The 15,564-nt window shown below is 40.2% G+C and overlaps 2 protein-coding genes across 2 annotated transcripts in view; both read right to left on the reverse strand.

Annotated features, from left to right (window-relative positions):
• The window catches only part of LOC125485047 (neuropilin and tolloid-like protein 2), a 38,023-nt gene extending 27,617 nt beyond the window's left edge, over window positions 1-10,406 (reverse strand). Inside the window, exons 1-2 of the mRNA XM_048605982.1 lie at window positions 10,230-10,406; window positions 7,320-7,396 (exon numbers count right to left, since the gene is read on the reverse strand). Coding sequence (XP_048461939.1) covers window positions 7,320-7,396; window positions 10,230-10,266 — 114 coding nt within the window. The 5' untranslated portion in view covers window positions 10,267-10,406. The remainder of the gene's footprint in view (window positions 1-7,319; window positions 7,397-10,229) is intronic.
• Window positions 10,407-15,110: 4,704 nt separating this feature from the next.
• Window positions 15,111-15,564, reverse strand: part of itfg1 (integrin alpha FG-GAP repeat containing 1) — a 170,018-nt gene continuing 169,564 nt past the window's right edge. Inside the window, exon 9 of the mRNA XM_048605953.1 lies at window positions 15,111-15,504. Coding sequence (XP_048461910.1) covers window positions 15,445-15,504 — 60 coding nt within the window. The 3' untranslated portion in view covers window positions 15,111-15,444. The remainder of the gene's footprint in view (window positions 15,505-15,564) is intronic.

Raw genomic sequence — 15,564 nt, forward strand, 5'->3', positions numbered from 1 at the left:
TGGATGAACACAGCAGGCCAAGCAGCATCAGAGGAGCAGAAAGGGTCTAGGCCCGAAACGTCAGCTTTCCTGCTCCTCTGATGCTGCTTGGCCTGCTGTGTTCATCCAGCTCTACACCTTGTTATCTCAGGTAAATTGCCAAACTGTGTTTGAATTTTAAACTAAGCAGTTTGGTTCTGATTGGACAAGGCATTGCCCAGATGAATGAACTGAAGAAAGGCTGTCACACGTGCAGTGAGCTCATGTCCTTTCTGTCTGCAAAGAATAGAACCCTCTGTACTTCATACCTTATAAATATAATTTTTCCTTTACTTTGGTAATTCTTGAAAATTGTCCCATGAGTACATGATGGGAAAGCTTTAACAAAACATGCCATTTGTTTTCATCAATATCTCCTTTATGGGACCCCACTGATCCATTATATGTTTGCCTGCCAATTCTTGATTCAAATTTACCTGGGTCAGATCTATTCTCATCCTACTGAAAGTTACCTAGCCCTAAATAGGTTATATTTCACATTGGATTGCTCCTGTTATTTTCTGTGGCTAATTAAATCTTAAAATACTAAAATCACTGGCCACTAAATATTCCCTTCTTAATACGTATGACACCTATCCCAGCTTTCTTTAGAACCGGACCCAGCAATATTTTGTCCCTTCTTAGGGACCAGTTTGTGAGACTAGAAATTACCTTAAATGTCTAAGCAGATTCTGACAACAATTGCTGAAATTTTTTTAGAAAAGGAAACTTTGCAGTTTTACAAGCAGTTATTCAAGTACAGTCCTGATGAAGGGTCCCAACGTGAAACTGCCCCTCAGATGCTGCCTGACCTGCTTATTCCTCCAGCTCCACACTGTGTTGATTCAAGTACATAGCTTATGAGTTCTTTTCAGCTATGTCTGAAACCAGATCCAAAGAAAAGCTAAAGCTGTCCTCCATGTTCATCCACCAAATAATCTGTTTATTTAAGAATAATAGTTTAGTAATTTATCTTCACCTTTCTGATAATTTAGATTTACACAAGACCAAAATATGGAATGACAGCAATTAGTACCCATAATCAATCTATAAATGAGGCCAGGTTATTTGGTTTCTGGGAATATATTATGAACCAGTGACAACATTATAGTGTGTGGTATACAAGCAATAGGTCTGTGCGTTGCTTTGACATAGAGAGCCAGTGGAATATGCCTCAAAAGCAGACACTTGAGCAGAAGGTTATAAATAAGAAAGATATGCTTGCCAATAATATGTTGGTTAACTGATCCGACCACTGTAAATGGGATACAAGTATGTCTCAGACTATGCCCATGGACAACATCAATATTGGCAACCAAATCATTACAAAAGAATGCTGTACCCTGAAAGTGAAATACACACAAGTGACAGATATATAAATTTCTGCCATGGTTAACAGACTAACTTGTCTGACTGAGAAAGCCATAGAAAAGACAATGCTTTATGGTGCTCAGTTTGTTGAGAAGAGCAACAAAATTAACTAAAATAACTAAAATCAGCTTAAAAATTCTTATCAAAACAGACAATTCTGACTAAACCCCCAAACAGAACAAAATAGTTTTGTGTTGAGATTACTACTTCCAATACAAATTTGTTCAAGATGAGATCGCATTCTATGGCAATACAGCTATCAATCCTAGAAATGTAAAAGCTGAAATGGTGCAGAAGATTTACTCCAGCCCTTTGGGATTGCAGAATATTTGTGCTCAGCCAGAGGTATCATATACTTACTCATCACAAATATCGAACACAGTCTCTAGATATCTTTGTGTTGCTTGCAATAAATTCTCAAATGAGAAACTAACAAGCCTTTAACACGACATAGTACCCCTTAAAGACTATGGCCAAAACTGGAAAACAAATTCTGTCGGAAGCAGCTTGTCCCGCCACAGCAACAAATGCAGAAAAAAATCAATACCAGCATCAGTATCAACCTACAAAACTAGCCAGCTTGACAGTCCACAAGTTAAAAAAAAAGTGCTGTTCAGAACGATCACAATTTGAAACAACAGAAAGATCATCAAATCTCTTCTGAATTTGAATGTGCATGTTATAAAATGTGATTTCTATCCAGTGAATGATTGTAGGAAGGGTCTGAAAGGGGAGAAGGAAATTTTCATGTTAAAATTCAAATATCGAAGACACGATACTCACTTTATGGCAATGAATTTCATAATGCCAAAGGTTCATCTTCTTTGGTCGTTGTGCATTATTCAACTATTAGAAAACGTTACTTACAACTATCTTCAATGCAACCACTTTTCTACCAAATCTAAATATCCATTATCTACAGTGTGTCCATTTTTAAGGAGCTAAAATTCTCCAAAGGATCTGCTCATTGAGTTTTCCAAAAGGTTGCACATACTGAATATGTGTATATATTTACACATGCTTCACACATTAAAAAGCCAGTGGAGCAGGTGTTTTAGGGACCCCTTAACTTTGATCAGCATATATGATTAACAAAGCTTCCTTTATGAATTATTCAGATCTGAAGTGTAAGTGCTCAAGAATTGTGCCACTTGAACTGATTGAAATGTGTTCTTATAAGGCACTAAGACACTGTAAAACTAATGAACCCAGGCATCATTTTTTTGAAAGCTGGGAAAAACACTGAATCGTTATTGAAAATTTGCTACTTCCTTTTTGTGAATTGTTACATTTCTTCATTTTTAGAATAAGAAACATTATAGCGAATGAAAAAAAGGCAATTTGGCTCCTCACACACCAGTTCTCTGTAAAGCAATTCAATCAATCCACATTCCTCCATTCTAACCCATGGCCCTGCAAGTTTATTTCCCTCAAGAGACCACCCAAATTTCCTTTTAAAGTTTTTCATCATCACTGCTTGCACCATCCTTGCTGGCAGAGAATTATAGGTCATTAATATTTGCTGCATAAAACAATTCACATTCCTGCTCTCACTCTTGTCCAAAACCATAAATCTCTGCCCCTTAAACCTCATATCATCAGCTAATAGCATTAGCTTTTCTTTGTTTACCTTATCTAAACTGTCATAAGCTTGCAAACCCTACCTTGAAAATGGCCTCAGCTTCTTCAATTTAACTTTGCATCTAAAATCATTATAAAACAAATTGCGATGCTGACCACTCTCCTGGTAGCAGCAAAGCAAAGTTGCAAACCTGAGAGTTTCACAGCTTCAAACATGATGGCCCACCATGTACCAATATCCTTGGGTCAATAAATGACACCAAATACCAACAGTTCACATTGACATTTGGGAGAGTACTACCTCCTAAAGGGTTACCAGAAAATGCTTGGAAGTTGGTAAGATTAATCATTTATGAAATGGCAGCAGCCACATTTGATAAAGGTGGAATCTATAACAAAGAGGCCTACTTGACTAAGATAACATCTGTTATTGAAGCAAAAGAAATGCCGACATAATGCACAACATAAGCTCATGATCTAGAAAATTGCATGACTTGAAAATATCCAAGTCAGTCCTGCAGAAGACAGGGAGATACTGCACAAACAAACTGTATCAACCTATGTCAAGAAATCAAAGATTTCCACACTCAGGCAGTTATGTGCTATGAATGATGGGACGAGGAGGATGTGACCAAAGCTGCCACCCTTGAAATTGGCAGATGGCGAACTATTCAGTGACAGATACAAAGGGTTGTTCTACTGCACTAAATATTACTGTGAGTTGTACTCCCATGAGACTGACATCTCTCAGTCCACGTTTGATGCCCTCCTGCAGCTTCTGGTCATGGCTGAATTAGACGAAGAACACATTCACTCCTTGTGCTCGAAAAAGCCATTTACTGCTTAGTGAGCAGAAAGATATCCGGCAAGGATGAAACTCCAGTAGAATTTCTCAAGCATTCAAAGTACCATACACTGTTAAACCTTCCTGGTTTTGTCCTTTATTGGAAGGTAGGATCCATTCAACAGAACATACATGTCACAAAAGTCAACACACTATAGAAAAGAATTCAGAGAGAAGGTTGTAACAACTACAGCGACCTATCACTCCTTAGTGCCACTGAGAAGACCTTTGCTAAGATCATTCTTCAACGACACCAACAATTTGGAAAAGAATCAACTTATATGGGGTAGTCAGCATGACTTTGGGCAGGGTAGGTCTTGTTTCGAAAAATTGCTTGAGTTTTTTTGAGAAAGTGACCAGATGAGTGATGAGGATTAGGCTGTGGGTGTTGTCTACATGGACTTTACTAAAGCATTTCATAAGTTCCCTCATGGTAGACTTGCCCAGAAGAGTAAGTTATGAGATCCACGGCAAGTTGATAAGTTGGATACAAAATTGGGTTGATCACAGAAGACACAGGGTAGTTGTGGAGGGGTGCTTTTCTGACCAGAGGACTGTGACAAGTGGTGTTCTACAATGATCAGTGCTGGAATCTCGGTTGTTTGTGATATATATAAATGATTAGGATGAAAATGTAGGTTGTCTGATTAGTAAATTTGCAGACGACATGAAAATTGGAGGAATTGTGGATAGTGAGGAAGGTTGTCAAAGGATACAGCAAGATGTAGATCAGTTGGAAAGTTGGGTGGAGAAATGACAGATGAAGTTTAATCCAGATGAATGTGAAGTGATGCATTTTGGGACGTCATGCAAGAGGAAAGTAAATGGCAGGACCCTTAGGAGGGCATTGATATACAGGATCTCAGGCTGCAAGTCCATAGTTCCCTGAAAATGATAATACAAATGATGGCAAAGAAGGTGTGCTTGCCTTCATCAGTCGGCGCATTGAGTACAAAAGTTGGCAAGTCTTATTGCAGCTGTATAAAACTTTAGTTAGGTCACATTTGGATTGTGTGCGCAGTTCTGGTCACCACACCAGATAAAGGAGGATGTGGAGGCTTCGAAGAGGGTGCAAAAGATGTTTACCTGGATTGGAGTGTATTAGCTATAAGGAGAGGTTGGACAACCTTGGATTGTTTTCACTAGAGCATTGGAGGCTGAAGGATAACTTGACAGAAGTATATAAAATTATGAGAGGCATGGATAGGATGGATAGTCTTTTTGCCAGGGTGGAAATGTCAAAGACTAGGGGCATAGGTTTATGGTGAGAGGGGAAACTTTAAAGGAGATGTGTGAGACAATTTTTTTTTTTTACACAAAGGATAGTAGGTCCCTGGAGCATGCTGCCAGGGGAGGTTGTGAAAGCAAGTAAGATAGCAACATTTAAGAGGCATTTAGACAGAAGATGAACAGGCAGGGAGTAGAGGGATTTGGACCACGTACAAGCAGATGGGATTAGTTTAGAATAACATCATGGTTGGTGCAGGCATGGTGGTCTGAAGGGTCTGTTCCTGTGTTGTATTGTTCTATGTTCACAAGTGGATTCCAAAACACAACATGATTTCCGTGCTGGCAGGTCTACAGTGGACATGATCTTACCCATACACCAGCTGGCAGTGTAGGAAACAGCATATACCTCTGTTAATCTTTTGTAGATCTCACTAAAATATTCAACACCATCAGCAAGACAAGGGTCTACAAGCTTTTGAGGAAAACTAGTTGTGTACTAAAGCTCTTCAACCTTGCCCCTTTTGAGGTTCTTATGACCATTTAATAGCTGCTTTTTGCCTGACCCCACTTTTGAGGCTGGTACGAAGAGTTTAGGCAGATGGTGTGGAGCCTGGCATTATTACTCTGACTGAACTACAGGCAAGAAATGTTCTTGCATCTCCATCAAGATGCTTTGCTCCAGAAAACTAGCCCAAAATACGGATGACTTACAACCATCACAAAGGTAGAACATTGTTCATTTTTGCAATTTTTGCTGAATCATGGAGGAAGAAATTCATAAATACAGTAGTTCCCCCATTCTCTCAAACTCCTAAGTATGTTGACACTGATCATGTGGAGGTGACTTTGCTGGTTTATGCACATTTGCAGGATGCCATATAGTCACGTACAGAAGGATTTTCTGTATGAGATGGTATGCGGAGCCAAAACACCAGTAGAATGTACCAGACTCTACTTCAATGATGGTTGCAAACATGATAAGAAGGCCCTAAACCCTGACCCTTGGCCTTGGGACTTACTAGCTGATGAGAGCAGGTAATGAGGACATCACCTGTGTACCAGAATGATCAGCAGTTACAACAGATTGGCAACAGGCACTCAAACCAGAAATAACCCGAAAATGACAGCTCATAGTTACTTCAGAAGTGACATGTAGCAAAAACTGATTCCTTCTAATTAGCCTGTAGCTGCAACAAAAATGCACTAGATGAAGCCCTCCATGGCCAACAGATTTGATTTCCTGCATGTTCATCACCTTAGCTGGAATGGTGCTCATCCAGATGCTGGGTGTGGCTTTTTTTTTTACCAGAACTGAGATAATTTGACTTCTTTTTACTTTTAAATTGGAAATAATGTCACGCCTCTTGAAGACCCCAGGGAGTAGTAACCAGACGAGATTTTTATTTCATTTGGCCTTGTAGCAGTAATTTCTATGAGAAAACAGTAAGGGGGAATTCAACAGAATTTCGCGAGCATCAGGTTCAACTCTCGTATGTGTTAACAATAATTAACTTTCTGAACTAAGGGTAAAACTCCTATTCATTAAGTTAAAAGCTAAATGTGAAAGGGAGAATAAAAAACGCTCGTTGCTAAAAGTGGGAGTAACGCCTTGTCTCTAGTGTCCCATCCGTTGTTCATTGTTGAAGACATTTAAACTAGTCCAATCGTCTTTTTTTAAAAATATTTTTCAATTTAAGCGATTGAAAATCGACAATCCTGAATGCAGAACAAGCTCAGTCTCCACCTTAGCAGTAATGCTACTACTCGATGTCAGAACAGATTAGGAACACGTTCTCCGATAGGTCGGGTTCCCTGGAGGACCGGAGAGCAGACCAGCAAGGTCTAACCCAAGCCACGGAGTCCCTTGTGGTAGCATTTTAAAACAAAAACGGCGTTGACAGTATACAGCTAACACACAGCAGTTACACAGTTTATACGCGGATGCTTAGTGGCTGATACTAGCCACCAACACGCATATCATTGCTTTGATCCCATTTCTGAATCTTTTGGGATGAGGCCCGGCGGGAGCAGTGACTGTTTCAGTGAGTGACCCATTACCATAATTGTTAGATCGAAACAGATTGGGCATAACTCCACCGGAGCGGGAATACATCCAAGGCACTCTAGCCACGGCATTGTATTGTCTAGCTCATGTTCCAAATGAAGGGCAATGCATTTACAATGTACGTGCTAACTGATATACAAGGTATTGTTTTGTCAGACATTTCTACCCAAGGTACTTTAAACAGCTTATTACAATCAAATGTACTGGTACCCGTACAGAAGATACAAACGCACCTTGCGCCTTTTGTATAGACGCGATTCCTCCAGTGAGAACAATGATCGACCAGACTGGAAGAGAAACAGAGAATTCAGTGACTGAATGTCAAGTAACATTGCAGCTTGAAAATCAAATAACATTGGGGAAAATTCGACAGAGATTGGGAATTTAAAAAATAAAATTAAGACAACTACTTTTATGAAGATCTACATACATAACGTACACAAGATATTCCTAAATAATTCATCATCATTTAGCGGGAAACCCAACATACAAAATTTGTTTTCTAGATACGTGACCAATTTATCTACATCTCCCACGAAAGAAAAACAGGTTTATAGGGAATCACATTTAGTAGGAGGCCTCCTCTCAAGTGTTCAGGTTTCGCTGTCGTCAGGAATGTTTTCTACATTCTTCTGCAGTTGTGCTGTCCGGGTGGGAAAGGCACTAACCTCGGGGTGCTTTCGATGTTTAATGAAGATGGTAATGATCATGGACAGCTATGCCATACAGCATAAATCCTGAGAAGAATGTGGATATGAATGAAATTCACTGAACATAATTCCTAAATATTCAAACCTTTGTCTCATTCAGGCTTTGATATCAGTTCTCTGCACTTTCAGGAGTTTAATATACGGTGGAGCTAAACATTCCCAAACCTTTTCAATTTTGACGGTAACTTTTATTTGAACCGATTATCAACATGTTTCTATCTCAAACCTTACTTTCAGCCTTTTTTTCTAAAAGCTAAATATGATATTCAATGTTTCAATTTAGTGACTATAATTTATAAGACTCCTTTATACCCATGCAAGTAATTTAACAGAATAACTGTTAGCCGGCATTAGTTACAAAGCAATAATGGAATTAACGCGGGCCTCATTAGAAGTTCAAACAGCTTTAACTATCGTGTTGCACAGGAAGGGATTTAGGTCTGGAATCCGCTCATATTAATTATAGGAAATTAACATTTGCTGCGGTTGGTGCAGTTTTGTTTGGATCAATCTGCGTGAAGCAAGTGTCATTTTAGATACGGCTGAAAATGCCTTGTATGCAATTTACAGTCACCGCATATTAAGTGCCAAACCTCCCAAAACACGCCATACATATATTACTGAAAGTGATTGTTACAACTTTTCTAAATAAATTACGTTTAGTCATATTGCACCTTAAAAACAAGGTGATCGCTTTGTAAGGAGAAGGGTGACGCTAAAGGGAAAGGGAATAATGAAGACATTTTCCCGAATGCATGTGTAGCAACAACTCCTCGGTCCTTCTTGCATTAACCCACTCAGATGCAGCCGAAGTTTCCCAGTGCTCCAACGGAGAGAATGGACCTCTTGGTCTGGTGTAAACTCCCCAGCCACGGGGGGCGGGAGATTCCCAAGCAAGCTGGAGAACGGGGAAATCTCAATCTCTTTATCCATGTTCAGATACGAACTGGTAGTGCCTAGTCAATGTGTAAGTCAGCTAGCAAAACGCCTTTATTCCAATGCAGGCATTTAGAAGCCAACGCTTTGCACAAGCGAATTCCAAATGTCCGTTGCATTGTGTTTGGCAGTGGATTTGATGAAATATTTGGAGGGAGAATTGAGAATCCTTTTCTTAGATCAGTTTGATGTTTCACATTTCACAATAACACATCACTATTTCTTATCAATCGAATTCGGAGCAAGTCCATTAAGTTTCGCCTGTAATTTGGTCAAGCCCATTAGACGGATGGGCGCTTTCTATCAATTATTTAAACCGTGAAATCTTGTAGAGCATTAACTGGCTTGTCGTACAATGTTGAAGCGGCAAATTGAAACTGCATGGGAAAAAAAACACATGGCCTTTGCACAATTTTCGCCCAAGTGGACGAGAAATGTTATCACATTTTTTGTTCGGTGTTCAACGTTAATCAATAATAAATTAACATTGTCAGCCGACTGGGAAACAATGTCCCCATGTACTGGTTAAAATCCATCAGTTCAGAGCAAATTAAAACTACTTTCAGCAACGCGGTGAGAGAAAGATCAAGAGGTAAATTCAGCTCCTCGACATCTCACTTGCTTTCATTTAGTGCGTTTTAAAAACAGATCGGATGAAATTCGAACTATACCGACTGCAAGGATTTGGTGCTGTTAAGTGCGCTCGGTGTCTGGACAATAAATATTTATTTGAAGAGAGAACCCTGAAGATGGTATTAAAACTCAGAGGGAGCTGCAGCAGGGAGCGGTTTGGCGTTGGGGGGTGGGTGGGTAGATGTAATCGTTCAAGGTGCTCGGACAGGAGGAACTCAGCACCACGTGGAGCCGGCACTTCCGCGCTCTCCATGCAACTACTATAATCTGGGAAGAATCATACTCTGACACTCATGACATCTCCTCGGTATTCGTGAACGAGGAAACCAAGTGGTTTCCATCTTTCCTGGCTAGCAGAAGTAAGCAGCCGCGGTTCGGTTCTGTTTTCTGTTTACACGGTTCCACATTGACAGTCCAGCGGCTTTACCATTTTAGACGCGGTGGGACCAATACTTCTGCTCAGAATAAATGAGCAGCTTTACTCAATAAACCCTTGCACTCGCTGTGTACACGACTATTATTCTGACTGCATCAGCGAGGCGGCCTTCTTTGTGCAAACTTTTTGATGGCTTAAAATGGATTCGAAGTGACTGGTCATTTAAAAAAACATAAGGATACAAATGTGACTGAACAGAAATATTCCAGTCCGTCTCTAAAACGTTATTTTAGCCTGTTGGCGAAGCCCTGGCAGAATGGCTATTTCACGAAGCCACAAGCCTCTAAAATATTTTTAAAAACTAACATATTTTGAAGAACAATTCTTTTGGACAATAGGATTTCGTGATTTGCAAAGCACAGAAACTTCCTGTAGATGGCGACGTTATATTTTTATTGCACTCACCTTTGAACATGAAGAAAAACCGTCTTTCCAGCACCATTCTCTCCGTGTCTAGTTATCCCGAATACCGCTTCTGATGTGTTGAGAGCAGTTTGCAAAGCTGACCGTATCCAGACCAGTACAGAACATCCGAGTGGTTGTCAAATGAAACAAAGAAACCACGTTATTCGAATCAAGCGAATGATCTTTGCATCCAGTAGCTTTCTGCTCGATACCTACCTCGATTCAAACATCAGGTCCATAATTCGATTTTCTGATATTCTAATTCTATTCAGAAAGCAAGCTTTGCCTTTCCCCTGTACCACAGACCCGTTTCTTTGGAGACGAACTTTTCACACGAGGTTAATTCCATCCCTTTATTGTGTCTATCCCTTGGGTATTTCCTCCACAATTACCCTCTCAGTCCTCCAAGAATGTTCTGTAGCCGTAGATCTTGGTTTAAATGATTTATCGATTGACAAACACGGAAAGAAGAATGCAGGAGTATCGGAGTAGTTTGAAAGCTGCCCAAATCCGTCAAAGGGTGCAAAGCAGACAGGAAGGAACTGTCGTTCTTCTGGGGAGCAGAGAGAGCTACTCCAGCTCCCAGCTGGATTGAAGTAAAGGGTAGCGAGTGAATGAAGCTCATGTTCAGATCTACGTGCGGCGCTTCATTGAGCAGCTTGTACGCATGCACCCACTCCACAGAACACACCAAGCTGCAGGCTGCTGTTTCCAATTCCATACACACACCTTCAGACACAACGGCAGTGTCCAAAGGCTAATCGTTAATGAAGCCTTTTTTTTAAAAAAAAGTTCTCCATCGCTTGACGGAGTTAGTATGTACAACACTATTTTAAATAGCCAGAGAATTTTGAATTCTTATCATTGGGCAGTTATGGTAAAATAGACGAACAAAGGAGAAATTTAAATACACTCCAGGTATTTTTTTTGACAGGGTGGGTTTATACCATCTTAGTCGCTTCAAGTAACTGCTCCCAGAACATGCTTCAGGCAAAATATTCTTGTATGGATAGATTCCCGAAAAATGCAAGCTACCAGCTTTTCATTTATCGTCAAACGTTTACATTATCTTTGGAATTTCGAAAATACAATAAAGGAAACGAGTTTCTAATTATACAGGCTCCTCTATTTGTTGTTTTATTTTCTGACATTCTATATTCAGTCTGAGAAAAATACTCCTTTCAACAAGGATGTACAAAATTACCAGAAATCCATAGATTTGGTGAGAAACGTTGCGGGAAAAAGAAAAGGATTGCAAAACCGATGTAGAATAGGAATATCTGCAAACACCACTGAGATAAACCAGGGAAAGTATTATTTACAAGGGCAATAAAAATGGAACCTCTGCTTTCCGAAAGAACCGTTTCCGAGTTTCAGTCTGCGCTATAAGTTTTGATGCACGACGACGTGGCCAACGAAAATATCCAATATCAATTTTTTTAAACAGTGTCTTCACGCAGAAAAACGGCTGAACAGGTTTTGTAGAACTATAAACTGGAATATATTGTGTTAAGTAATTCACCTCTTGACCAACCCTCCCACAAACCTTTTGCACCCACTACAAGGAAGTCGTCAAAAGGTGCAGTGGAATACTGAAAACAAAACAATACTCGAGATACGAAGCGTTGCCTTGCTGTCCCTCCACGGATGCTACCTGACCCTCTGTGATTTCCAGCACTTTTTTTGTTTTCAATGTGGTGGAATATTATTCTCTCCATTTGGTTGAGTACAGCTTCAACACTGAATAAGTGGCATCTCATTCAGCACCTTAAATAGTTACTCTTTGATGCAGTGTGCACCAGCTACTGGAAGCACTGCAACAACACGCGAACATTCCGTTGACAGCACTACCACCACGACAAAAGGAAAAACGGGAACACTGTCAGCACCAAGTTCCCCACATGTGACTCCAGATCCCATGCAAAGTGGCAGACACTAAAATAGCCTAGTATGCCGCTCAGTTGTAATTAACTGCTACAAAGTTTGATGGAAGGAGTTAAACCCAAGCAGAGCATGCAGAATCCAACAAGCCACCTGAAATGAAAATGACACACACAGAGCCCTGTAAGACCCTGCAAAGTCCTTCTTACTAATATGGGCTGGGGGTGGGGCTTGTGCCACAAGCTAAGCAAGCAACAGCTGGACATTTTATTTAAGTCATGATTCCATGAGTATGGCTATGACAAAGACACCACCATCACAGCCCCCAAATATATGTGTTGACTCATTAGCAGGACAGAGGTAGCTGAGTGACACAGCAATATAAAGTCAGGAGGGAGTTACTCCAGGGAGTCAACATTAGCTCTCGACCCTATGAAGTCTCATGGCATATGGTGAAAAAACATGGACAATGGAATCTTTGACTGATTATTTACTACTATGCCTCCCCCCCCTCAAGTAATGAATCATTCTACTCCATGTTCAACAACACTTGGGATGCATTGAGGGTGGCAAGGGCACAGAATGGACTCTGTATGGGGATTTCAATGTCTACTGTCAAGACTGGCTGAGTCCTAAAAGGACATAGCTTGTAGAAAAGCATTGCAATAGGTGGCAAAGGAACCAATAAATGGTAAAACAATACTTTACTTCAATCATCATTATACCTGTAACAGATACATCATAAAAAGCTGCATAAATACAACCCAGCCATTTAGTGCTCTATCAATCCACTCTCAAATCATTAGCAAAATGATGGAAAGTGTTGCTGACTGTGCTGCCCAGTCAACAATAAAATGTTTACTTGTGCCTTGTTTGCGTTCTACCAGGTACACTCAGCTCCTGACCTCATTACAGTCTGGGTTGTGATAGCTCTTGACATTGGGGCAGTATGTGACTGAGGTGTGGCGTTAAAGAGCTCTACGAACTGGAGTTAATGGGAATTGGGGAAAACCCTCCATGGGTTGGCATCATACCCAGCACAAAACAGGATACCTCTAGTTCCTGGAAGTCAACTATCTCAGCCACAGGACATTACAGCACGGAGTCCTCAGGGTAGATATTTTCCAATTAAACTGTCCAGATATATTAGTACACACTCCTAGAGCAGGTGGGACTTGAACTCAGGCCTCCAATTCAGAGGTAGGGACATTGCCACTCAGTGACAAGAGCTCTGCTAGAAATATGTGCTAATCAATCTGTTCAGTGATGTTATAATACACCTCTGGAGCAGATGGGTCTTGAATCTGGGCCCCCTAGCTCAGAGATAGGGACACTACCTACTGGGCCAGAAGACAATCGTTCCTCAGAGTAGTGTCACAGGCCCAATCATTTGCTTCAGCAATGATCTTCCATCCATGACAAGGTCAGGGGGTGGGGGGATTTTTTTGATGATTTAACAATACTCAACTATTTGCAACTTTTCAAATGAAGTAGTCTGTGTTTAAGCATGACAAGACCTGGACAATATTCTGGCTTTGGCTGATAAGTGACAAGTAACATTCACAACACACAATGTCTGGCCTAATGTGACTCCAGATCCACAGCAATGTGGTTGATTCTCAACCAGGCAATTAGGGATGGGCAATAAATACTGGCTTGGCTACAGATGTCCACATCCCATGAATAAATGGAAAAAAAATACAAGTGCCTGGCAATGACCATCTCCAACGAGAACCAATTATTACCCCTTGACATTCAATGGCATTACCACCATTGGATCTCTATTATCAACATCCTAGAGGTTACTGTTGACCAGGAAGTGAACGAGACTAGGCTCATAAATATTCTCTTACAAGGGCAGGTCAGAGGCCGGGAATTCTGTAGTGATTAACTCACCTCTGAATCCTCAAAACATGTCCATCATTTACAAGTCAGAGTGTATGGAATACTCTGCACTTGCCTGGATGGGTGTAGCTCCAACAATGCTTAAACTGACACATTCCAGAAGAAAGCAATTTGCACCCCATCTAACATCCTCAATAAATGGGCAATAAATATTGGCCTTGTCAATGACACTCACATTCTATGAATGAATAAACAGAAATTGACACTGTCACACAGGAGACAGAAGAACAAGTGACCAAGGTTATGTGAATGAGGTAGGTCATAAGCAGTATGTCAAAGGAGAAGGGAAAGAAAGTTTTAAGCTGAAAATTTCACAGCTTTGGGCCTAGGCATGATGCCCAATGATGGGACAAAACAAAATCAGGGATGCACAAGAGGTCTGAATGAAGAAACACACTTCTGGAAAGGCTGTAGGACTGGAAAGGGAAAAAGGGATTAGGAGGGGAGAATCAATAAAAGGATTTCAACATATGGATGAGAATTTCAAATTCAGAAGGGTGTCTAGCCAGGGACACATAGCAATAATTGAGTATGGAGATTAAAGCATGGATAAAGGTTTCAGTAAAATATGGGTTAAGTTAGAGGTGGAGATAAGTAAACTTGTTGGTCAAATAGAACATCAAAGTTGTGAATAGTCTGTTTCCGACTTGCCAGTAGCCAAGGCAGAAGACAATGGCTTCGGTCTTCCCAACATGTGTATCAACAAAATATGATCCCCATTGCTGCTTTGGTTAAACAGATCAAGATCCACAAGCTTTTAGAATATATTTTCACAGAATGTATAAACACATCTTAAAATCATACTGCATTAGCCACAGTTATCACTCAGATCATCCAAGTACTACTAAAACATTCTTAGCAATGCAGCTACACGTACAAGCTGTGCACCTTTGTTTTGCCACAAACTAGTCTGCACGCTAGACTTTAAATACTGGAATTTGACAGACAGTTAGGCTCATAACTTTGGTGTCTCGCAATACAATTATATAGTAGTAGGTTAAAGTGCAACTTGAAACGGAATATTTGTTTTAAATTAACAGAAATTTGATACACCATAGCAAGGTTCATTTTGACCAATCAGAAATACTAAGCATGTTTTTCCACAGAGACCATTTATTTTAGACATTTCACGGCTGGTGAGCCACATTAATAACATCAGAAAGATTCACCATGTTTAGAAAACAAACTTTTGAAAATGCATGCAATGGCACAATGAAGTGCATAATTTATTTTTCAGTGATTCTTAACTCCCCAAAATATACAGCTCAAGTTATTTTGCAATCACTGCCCAAAAACCATAAATTAGACTTAAGAAAATCCAGGAAGCAGTTAGACTATGTACAATTGAACATTAAACAGTCATCTTTTTTGCTATAAGTTATATTTGAGTTCTAACACTTAGCATTTGTCTCTTATAAACCACTGCATATCACATGGCATCAAAATGAAATCTGTGCGCTTCTTGGCGTTTCTCTCTGTCATCTGCCTTCTGGAATAAAGAGTAAAATGAACATCATTAGGAACAAATATGCTCATATTTGCAAGTGAG

Source organism: Rhincodon typus, chromosome 15 (genome assembly GCF_021869965.1).
Source record: "Rhincodon typus isolate 14 chromosome 15, sRhiTyp1.1, whole genome shotgun sequence".
Taxonomy (NCBI): domain Eukaryota; kingdom Metazoa; phylum Chordata; class Chondrichthyes; order Orectolobiformes; family Rhincodontidae; genus Rhincodon; species Rhincodon typus.